General features: G+C 37.2%; 1 protein-coding gene across 1 annotated transcript in view; it reads right to left on the bottom strand.

The window, feature by feature from the left end:
- Positions 1–1,163: 1,163 nt before the first annotated feature.
- The window catches only part of LOC149491121 (uncharacterized), a 28,198-nt gene continuing 17,886 nt past the window's right edge, over positions 1,164–11,475 (bottom strand). Inside the window, exon 5 of the mRNA XM_089701210.1 lies at positions 1,164–1,321. Within this exon, the coding sequence (XP_089557336.1) occupies positions 1,226–1,321 (96 nt within the window). The 3' untranslated portion in view covers positions 1,164–1,225. The remainder of the gene's footprint in view (positions 1,322–11,475) is intronic.

Genomic DNA, 11,475 nt, shown 5'->3' with positions numbered 1-11,475 from the left:
TTGTAACCAGCTGACTATTTTTTTTCGTTGAGATATTGGGTTAGCTACAATTTGACAAATTTTTAGCTGAGAGGAAATGGAAAAAAATTTCCTATGTGCGTGGGAGGCTACAACCGCTCACCCCCCCAACCGAGCGCCAGCTGACGTTCACGAGGCTTTATAATACTATACTCTCATGCGTCTGACGAATTATCTCTTGAGAGGAAATAGTTAACCAAATTTGCACCTGGCTCCCTAACCATAATAAAATACGAAGATGTTAAGAGGAGGCTCCCTAACATAATTTCTGGCACTGAGAGACCGGTTACGGTACTAGACGCTAACACAGCCGTAATAAAGTTGAATATCGCGTGCGCTCTTTGATCGCGTTCGAGCTCGAAAAGTAAGCCTCAATTCTTATTTCGTTTATAACTAAAGTAATAATTGATCTAGAGAAAAAATATCTTGAGATTCGATAGTAAACTCTATTTTCTTACTGTTAACATTTATTTTAGACATAAAGTCCAAGTAAATCTTTAAAAAAATGTAATAATCCTTAAAAAAGGCATAATTTTTGAAGAAAAAATGAATCGAGCGAAAATGTTACAATTACGTAACTGTCTTGTACATCGAAAGAAAAAGACCCAATAAATCTTTTTTTTTTTTTTTTTATGTATAAGTCGGCAAACGAGCTTGCGCGTCACCGTACAGAAAGCGATGATTGGCGCCGCCCATGAACAACCACTCTGGAGTATTGTGGTTGCGTTGCCGGCCTTTGAGGGAGGAATACGCTCTCTTCTTGAAGTATTCTAAATTATAGTCCTTGGAAAATGCCGAATTTGGAAGGTCATTCCACAGAGGAGTAGTGCGCGGTAGGAAGTTCCTCCTAAAACGCACGGTGGAAGAACGCCAAGTATCGAGATGATGTGGGTGAAATTTGAGCTTGTGGCGTGCGCTTCGGTGGTGAAATTCGGCGGCTGGTATTGTACCAAACAGCTCTTCAGAGCATTCACCGTGGAAAATGCGGTAAAAAACGCAGAGAGATGCAGAGAAATCATATACTAAAGTTCCATTTTGATTGTATGTGTGCCTGTTTCAGAATATGTATGCAAATTCACATAAAATTTAGGGAGCCTCCCCTTAAATTGGAGTGCTATGTAGGTAGATAACCCAAAGAAAAAAAAATTCAACATTTTCGTCGTCGTTTCATGAAGTTATAAAACTAATACTTAAAATTTTATGTTTATTATAAACTTAATCTTGGTAGCACTAAGCAGATACTTCCATAAGATATTTCGTAACGATGAAGCAATGGAGACCAAATACATACCGTGAAGGGGTCCTGAAACAAGGAAAAATACATTATTATACAAATCTATGTAAGATAATAAAATCTTAAACTTACAACAATATTCAATACAATGCGATAATAATAATATCTTAATAAATATAATATCTTTTTCCCAAAAAAGTATAGGTAGGCGTATTGAAAAAATACCTATGCATTTACACGAACAAAATAAGCGTGAAGTTTTCGCAACCAAAAATATAAAGTGTTATGTAATATGAGGGTTTTCCAATTTCATCTCTATTTGTTCATATGACATATTTTAAAGAGCATAGTTTATAAAATAGGATAACAGGATTCACGTTTAAAATGTGGACCTAAGTAGATACTTTGTTTTCATATTTTTGCCTTTCCAACAGGTAGGTTTTTATTTTTTTCAAGTGGGGAAATCTTGCCTAAGATACCCACGGCTCCCGGGGAAGGAGCCGTGGGTTATGTCGGATTCCTACCGACCAAAACCTCACCGTGTACCAACGCGCTGCTTTGACGGGATGCGGGTACACATTCGCAATCTTCCGCATGAACAGGTAGGTAACTGTATATAATATGCGAATACATGCAAATTACGTGCCTACGATTGGCTTATGAAAATTTCCCAGCGTGTGAAGCAACAGGACCGTCTCTAGTCCGTCTAACAAATATAAATAACAACGGTTAATGTTCACCCCACTGTGACCCGCCCGTTTGTTTACTATAAAATATTTTCAAATAAACATCATTATGAAGTGGGATTTCGCGCGTGATAAGACGAGAAACATTACACAGTACACAGGCGTCATGATTACGTATTTTATTCACTTTAATTGGTATAGAAACCCTTTTTATTATGATCTAGCTCTTTCTAGGTTTACGCCTGCGGATAAGCCTGCGTTCACCCCACATCATCATGCGTTAGCAATTTTCCATACAAATTTCCATGATTCTATTTCACCCGCTTTAAGTTTCCGCTATAAAAGAAACCTTATTTGTTGTTCTCCACCTATCGTATATCTTAAATCAGTTGTTCAGTGGTTAAGGTGTGAAAACGTAGACGACAAATAAACATATTTGTTACAAGAGGATTACGACTTTTAAATGCAATTTATTTTTAAAATATAGTCTCTAGTCCTAGTGCATATAGCAATAGTTATCAATTTTCCTTTATTAGATATAAATAGTTAAATACGCAGAACTGCTCATGTTCGGACCAACATTGACCTCAATCTAATACCAATTAGATTGGATAAAAGGTACCCAAACTAATTATTACTGAACTAATTATTTCGATCGAAACACCGATCGGGTTAAGGTTTAGACCTAGCTATAAACTGAAATATTTTAAAAACGTAAGTATGTATTTAAATAATACAGAATCAGAAACAAATAATGAATAGGTAGATACCTGTCCTACGGTCGATTAAAAATTGCTTAACAAGTTTTTGAGTAGGCATCCGACATACCTAAGACTTATGACACAATGTTTTTATTTGAGTAAGATAGTAGAATAATAATTACATTTATAAGTATTTATAGTCGAATCGGTAGTTCTAGTGTTATTAATAATTTATAAGCCAAGATGCCAACAGAGCCTAGATTCTGTATCGATCTGGACGAAATTAGTTCCGCTGATCATTATTTCAGTTCATAAACTCTGCATAATGAATATTCCTGGATATTCTATGTGAAGTTATTAATGAGATAGTCTAAAAATAAAAAATCTATTAGGTACCTACTCATAACTGAAGTGAACTATATAATGTAAGTGTATAAAACAAGGAAATTGTAAATCCATTAAAAATCAGAAAGCCATAACGTTATTTAATGATGTTTAAAAAAGGTTTAAATACGAAGATCATCTTAGTTCCCATACTCCCGGCCGATACGTTTCGTCGGTTTAATGCAGCCATAATAGCCGATCGTATTATATGAAAATATGTAATAGAGCTAATAAGTGTTGGTGGGTAGCTACCTCAGCGGTCGGTCGTCGTCAATTTCGCGTTCGTAATAGCCTTAATATCTCATTAATGCGTGTACAAAGATGGGCCGGAGTAATGGTCGAGCGGGGCCCTTCCCATCGACGATAATTCACGTTTATTCAATAAATCTGGCTGGGCATGCCCGCGTTGTTGCTTTTATGAAGATGTTCTAAACATTAAGTGCATACGGTTTGTTTGGGATTAATGTTGCAACGAATATTTATAAATAGTAGGTAATAATGTTTTGAGTTAAATAATATATCTTAATTCCTCTTGCAACAGAAGATGGGTCGAAAAATAGAAGTCATGAAATATAATTCATGAATCACCCTCTCTTTCATCTCCAAAATGATAAAACGGTTATACAAAATTTCTCGGTACCTACACTTCCGTACTAAAGTTAATTGTCAAAGACATTTGAAACGTGTACTTCATAACACGCGGCCCGCAACAAAACAAACAAATGGTGTCGGACGATTAATCTCAATCACAAAACCGCGAAACAGTAAATAATAATTAGTCATCGTGTGTCATTACGAGTAATATGTGTCGGCCGTGTAAATGATATTTTCGTGCGGATATGAAAATGGTGAATGAGGATTTCTAAAATAAGAGAGTAATTTATTAACGGCAGCGATGCAGCGGCGGTGACGCAAACACTCGTCGACAGATATTAAGCGCTAGAACACGGCATCGAAACGAACCCGATACGATCACATATGATACACACTTTGCGTGTGGCGTCCGCACGAAACTAACCCATACATCAACAAGTTGACAAATAAGATCGCATTACTCTTACACCAATCTAAAAGCGACCGAGCGCGTTGCGACCGCGATAAAAAACAATCAATATCGAAGAAATCAATGCTCGAACCGATATAGACATTAAATAGCGCATAGACGTTGTTACTTTAATTAAGACACGCGGAATGCGTGTATCAATTTTTTCTTTCACTCTCGGTCTAAAACATTGTGAATTTAATTGCGTGCCTGTTAGCGGTTCACCCCGCGGTGCCGTGGATGTGTCGTTAATAGAGCGTTGTCTCTTCATTTTGTTTGAACGTTCAGTGACTCTGTTATTTCGGAGCGACTAATAAATTGCGCGATGACAGGTGTCAGCTGCTCCAACGCCTCTGCACTCTTGTGTCGATGTCTCATTCCTCACGCTCTACTCCTAAATTCTCTTATTTCATCAACGCTACGTTCAATTTTCGTTCCGTTCTCTCGCCATTCTATTTGTTTTCATTAGCATTATAGTTTTAGTCTGGTTAATCCGTTTCGCGTGAAATAATCGAGCATGTTTCTTTAATGTCACGAACATTTTCTACTTCGCTTACGATTTCTACAGGCAATGTATCACTCGAACTAATTTCATTTCTGATAACAAGTATTTATTATCTTTTCATTTCATCTAAAAATTTTCATGTTTTGTATGCGTTACGTGCTTCAATAGAATAATATATTTTAATAACATGTTAAAATATTCATCATTTGAGCAATTTCATAAATATGTATTTCATAAGCACACTTCAATAACATAACATGTAACACAAAAATGTAATATTGTATTAATATCAAATGTAGGTAAATTACGCATATGTTATTGTTTAAAGTTTGCTAATATTGGTTTTTTGAAAAATATACTTAATCAAAAATCTAATACGATAATAAACAAAAAAGGATATTACAAATCACTATCTTATAAATCGACACATTCAATCTACCATCGTCCTAAAACAAACGAATAAACATTTGGAGGCGTTTTCAATTATCAATCATTACAACCGCCAAACAAATGAATATCTAAAATTAAACTGATGTTTAACAAAAGGAGATAACGATTCTGTTATCACCGAAAAACGACGAAAAAGCACGATAACGAATAAATCAGAGATATATGCATTTCTTTTTACTATCGTTAATTACAGAAGGGCGTATATCTAAGGGCGTAGGCGATCTCCGCGCCGCGCCGTGTCGCGACAAGCAAATGCACTTATCGTTCTGCCAAGTGAAAAAATGTTCCCACTCGCTGTCGTCGGTTAGTTGCGCCAACAACGCGCCCAGCGCACCGGAGTCATTGCCTTCCCGAGGTTCACTCCGGTTGGACACCCAAAAAAATAACCCACAACGGAAACAATAAGGATCCACTTTGGTCCGCTCCTTTTTTTACCCATTCGTATTCCACGACATTCCCAAATTTCATCAATGAACGTCGATACCGATCTCGGAATCGAGATAAAAAACGAATTCGATATTACCTTGTAATTAGCAATACATAAAACGGATTCCACATTCATAAACCCGTCATCGTTACGCGACTAAAAATAAACAGAAGCCTTTGATCAATATAAATAAATCGTTCAACCGAAAATGAATATCAATAAATTGAAAACGTAAAAACATATCATCGATTATTGTAAATAGCTGGAAGGCTTTTATGCAAAACGGCTCATTCATTGGGCCAATTCAACGACGGTAGCGAATATAAATATAAATGATTCTTACAGATTGCATCGCTACAATTCGAAGTAACACGAGGCGCCTTTTTGGACCAAATATCAATTCATATTCAATTAAAACATGCTCGTATCTATATATTTTAGTTAAACATTCATTCATGTAGCGAATGTAGTTTACAAATATAAATTAATCCTACATAAATTCAAGAGCAACATTAAAAAGAGAATTTAATATCAGCAATTCAAATTACTGGATGGTAAACGAATTTTGGACGTATATCAATATCCCCAAATACCTACGAACGTCAAACAGCAAACTTAGTAATTTACATAAATCCCAAACTTTCACTTGACAAAGGCCTTATTAAAATCTTCGGAATAATTTTAATTTGGGATGACAGCAACATCATCAATCTTACGCGTGATCTTACAACTTTACTATTTATTAACAAATACGCGTCAGATATCCAAGCCAGACCAGACCGTCTTTACGTACGCGTTTTTACCAGCGGAGCATTAAAACAATTTGAAAATGCAAATTCCATAATAGCCTAATTGTAAAACAGTACCGAATATTGTTTAGGGGTCTACCCTATCTGTAGTTAATTCCATTTAGTCAATTGATTGTGGTACTTAACCCGTCCCGGTACAGCTGCGCGTAAATCTTTCTAACGGCCGCTTCGCAAATAAAATCCCGAGTCGAGAATTCGTGATAGCGGTTATCGGCCTCCTCATCTCACTTGTCCTTTTATTTCGTTAAACAAATAGAGGTCTTGTCGGGTCGGTAGGCAGGTCCTAATTAAAAACTATATCCAGTCGTAGTCGTATATTTCACAGATGGTGGCCCGCGGCCGTTCCTCACTCCGGCTGATTGTCTCCAGTTTCTGTTTTGTTTATCTGTTACTCTATAAAGCAATGGATTTACTTAAGTAATGGACTACAAATATCTCAACATTTCCCGATTCGATTCGTCGATGTAACAATGGTGTAGAAAAATTTTAGTACGCCCCAGAAAAGTAGTAACAAATTCTTATTTTAAAACTTTTGCTTAACTAATCTGATAGATGAGATTAATATAAATGACTAAATTCTAACCACAACAATATTAACTTTCTTTTTTCTTCTATGAACAAGACACTTATCCATTCACGCCCTATGACACAACAGTAAATATCTTCCATCCGTTATCAGAAGCCAATATAAGAACTAATTACAAATAAAATTTAACAGCACTATATAATTACAAACAATATTGAATTGAATGTTTGAACGGTACGCAATTAAAAACAATTGAAGATACAGAAATTATAAACGAGATTGAGAGAGTGGAAGTAGCCGGCATCCGATTATTGTTTATACGGCGCCCGGCCCACTTCGGCTGTACTAAAAATTTGATCTTATCTCTTATATTTTAATAGGTTTCCGCGGCGGCACTTCGCCCAGTAATTGTATGAAATATCTCCGGAGGGATAAACTGAATGAAGCTGGAGCCGAACCGCGGTTACCTTCGCGCCGCTTCGTGATAAAGCTTAAATCAACACACGAAGTAATTACAATCGTGCCACACTTCATCACAGATGCGAATAGTGATTAACTATAGCCCGCCTTTGGTCCCGAGCGCGGGCCGTGTCTTCGCTCGGAATTAGACTTGGAATCGTTTGCGAGCAAATCGTCCCGAGTCCCGACTCAATTTAGCCGACCCGTAAGGATTTGTTAATTTGAACGTTATACATTTCCACTACCGAGGGAAATACTAATGAATTCACAATAGCTCTGTGAAAGTATGAGGATGAAAATGACACAGATAAAATGCTATATGAACGTTCGATTGTTTGATACGTTAGATCGAAACAGTGTAGTTTGTTCGTCTATTGTTATGGACGGATGGGCTAGCTGACATGACAACAGCGACGTTTGAATTGATATTTGACGAGGTCTGACACGAGATATACGAAATAGCCTACTATGAGAAAACAAACAAAAAATGAATGCCACTTTCACATTGAGACGTATCGACATTTGCCTATCGCTAAAATAAAATTGTTTACAATACTCGAGTTTGGGTTAGACAACTCCGAGAATCTTTTAAATTTAATTAAAAGTTTTACATTCAAAAGAGTATTAACGCAAGGGTTGTACTAAACTTCTTTTGTGTTCTAGAAGAGAAGTTTTTCAGTAAAACAAAGCCGAATCTGCAACAAAATATAAAAGTTTTACAATAACGTATACGCCTCGGGCGAGGAGATCCTCAAACCTGAGAACAATCCCTAACTTGCCCATCTATTTACCAAGATCATTATTTAAAAGAAAGCGATAATATAAAAGGGTTAACAAAGGGACAAGTACTAGAAAATATTTGATCCTTGTTCACGGTTTTATTTCCTTCGATCACAATACAACTGTTGTTTCGAAAGAAAAGGGTCGAGGGAATTGAATATTTACGATAGGACGGCATCTTTTACTAGCTATATTTTACATAATTATTTCTATTGCGATATTAAACGAATACTTTTCTATGTTAATAAATTCTCCAAAACATGTAGGTACATTGCACAAATAATATATTTCTGGACAATTTAACCACCATAACATAAACACGAGTAGCACATATAGCGCTTCCGTTTCGTGCAATAGACAGTAGACACAATTCATGTGGGTATATAATCCGTGTGTATATAATGAGGCTGTTACACAGCTCTCGAATTCGGTACTGCCGTGGGCGGGCGGCCTCTCTCACCTACTTCGCTGCAAGCGGCCTTCCCCAATTAGCCTTAAAATAATGAACATGTTTTATATTTTCACCGGAGTGCGCCGTGTTCATCCCCGTTTGCCCCAGGAGGTCATGCCTCGGCCCTCGTAACAAACATAAGTACAGTCAAGTAACATAATTACAAAGGGACACGACGGTTGAGCTTTGGTTCCGGATGTGTAACGTTTTGTGTGTAAAGCGATCCCCATAATATTCGACTTGTGAACTCCACCGCTCCTCATTAATGTACTCGCATTGTACGAAAGTGCGCCTATTGTCTGGGCCCTTAACAATAATGATGAGCCCAAATTAACCTCCTCACTGTTTCTAAGCAAACCCTAAACTTTATCATTACCTCGTTATAACATTAGGCTACATTAATAGATTCCACCGAATTGAAAGTTTAGGATCATCAGTCTCATTAACGTCACGTAACGCGTTCCATAAAATACGTCTGCATAATTGAAACTGTTACAAAAACCACACGGACGAATGAAGACGCGGCGCGCCACAATTAAATTTCAATAGCGTTTAACAGTCTCATGCCTCTTTAGTCTACAAATAACGCGACCGCTCTCAAAGATTTAACTAAGCCTGAATAAATAATCAATTTGGCGTGGCCCACGCGGCTTCTGATCGATTGCCACAATAGCGGCCGGATGATATACTCCGCGTGCCGCGGCGATAAATATTCCAAGACAAATGTTTAGAGCGTCTCCGGAGAGTTGCGGTGACACTAAATTTAAAAGCTTCAATTGTACAGAAATAACCGAAACACGGTTAAGATCTTTCGAAAACAAATCGTGTATCGGGCGCTTGACGACAATCGTGATTGACTGCGCAAGTGAACGGCTCTAATATAAACAAATTAATAGGGAGCCTGCGTGCGGTGGCGGACGTAATTTAGATCTCTCTGACGTATGGGGTATAGATGACACTCTGGATCACACTGGAGCGCTGTCATTACGGGAATAAAAATATTTGACGATACAGTTGTAAATCAGCCACGGCAGCGTCCTAAATACGAAGTAGATTTTATAACTTACACGTTTCCTGTCTAAAGAAGATGTTACGATTATGATTTTAAAGGAAACATAACTCGGCAGCGATAATTTTTATGAAAATAACTCATATTTTATTATATCTCTAGCTTGTTTTTTATTGTTTTATTATGTCAAATAACATTTTGTTATTTTAATGCGCCGTTCCGAAACGGTTTTGAGATTTCATTATCTACACCCATTAACGTATTACATGTGTTAATCACGTTCTCCGAGGGGTTTTATCAAAACGGGAGTAATTTTAAGAATGACTGCGCCTATAAATAAAGCAGTCTTTACATTAATTATGAGCTTAATTATGTTAGAATCCCTTTGATTTACAAGCCGCTCATTGCCGCCGCAAACGAATTGTAGTGGCTTAACGGAGTTTCTCGCATTGCCTACCGCTTCGCGCCTACAATTATTTTTGTCTTCTGATACAATTATAAGTATAGTTCGAGATGAAAGTGAATGCAGACACGTTGACGCCTGTACCATTTGCAAGGATTAGCCGTTGAATGTACCGAAAAAAACATGTGTTAGCTGCTATTTTAGTGGCAGGCGAGACTATTGTGCACACGCCAATAATTGTTGTTCTTTGTAAATATTTCTAAGTGAGCGTAAATAAAGAGCAAACGTGAATTTTCGATTGCGCCGTATCAAACGTGGTTTCTGAGAAAAGTAGTTAAAACTATATGACCGATATCAGACGGGAGCTGTTAGCAATTTGGCCAGAGGGAAAGGCCGTGTACGCCGGCGGCCGACGAGAAATGAGGCTTTACGCCGCATTCAATGCAACCGTCAAAATACCTACACATGGAACATTTTTAGCGCTACCGGTTACCGCAATAACAACGGAGCGTTCAATTTAAGGGACCAACATTTGTATGATGTATATTAATTAAAACAAAGTCCATCGAAATTTGGATCTACGTTGCGAAAATATAAATGAATTGACTATTGAAAACAAAAGTTTAGTATGAAATCTCAAATCGTCCTCAAACCTATCAAGAAAATAAATATCCGCTTTAATGTCAATCAAACAAATCCATTTGCCATAATTGTGAAAGCTTTATCATCTTCCGTCCCATAACTTACGCAATCTCGTGAAAGTTATAACCAACAACCAACAGAACAAAACAAGAGCACACCCAAAGCGCATAAACAGCAGTCTCGATCGATCACAAATCAAAGATTCTAACGATGTGTCCCAACCGGACAATCGTAGGCCTAACTGGGAGCTCCATTTGTGCCGGTGTTTAGAAACAATAGCCGGGCTATGCAATTAGTTTATCGGATAGATGGTGGTCGAATGAGTCGTAAATCTACTCTTGCCACCAGTGGGCGCTGTACGTACCGTATGTAGATTCCGAGCGGTTAATTAATGTTGCCTGGTAGTACTTCCCTCGTCCCCGACGAGTTTAAATTGTGCACCCATCTCCCCGATGTACGATATCTCCGATTCGAGCAAATTAAAACTTCACGACTAAACACTGGTGACCGAAAATAAAGGATGGAACGCTAATTGTCTGTAGCTTGTGAGGGTTATGGTGGATTAAAAAAGTGTATTAATTTACTCTGTCACGACGTATCCGAATTTTCGGGGTTGAAAGCCAATTTTGTTTTGTATTTGTTATGGTGTGAAATTAGTCGTATAATCTATATTATAATATTGTACAAGCGAAAGTGTTTGTCGCTTCGTCCCCCAATAGCACGCGATTATTGCATAGTATAACAGCCCGAGATTAAAGGGCCAATATTTATCCAGATTTTACGCAAACCAAAAATAAGAAAAAAAAGTTTTTCTTGATGTAAGTATATGAATTAGAAATTCATTCTTACATTTTTATTAAAAGTTTATATAAGATGTAAAAAATGAAAACGCATTCTCCTTTAAATATAATTTCCCGATAAAGTAATATTTACACAAGAAAAAGACTGC

This window comes from Colias philodice, chromosome 1 (assembly GCF_061535455.1).
Source record: "Colias philodice isolate Cphi_HAF_F1 chromosome 1, ilColPhil1 Martin Lab GWU primary, whole genome shotgun sequence".
NCBI classification, from domain to species: Eukaryota; Metazoa; Arthropoda; class Insecta; order Lepidoptera; family Pieridae; genus Colias; species Colias philodice.
Note: the sequence above shows the minus strand (reverse complement) of the source record. Positions and strands in the feature narration are given on the sequence as shown.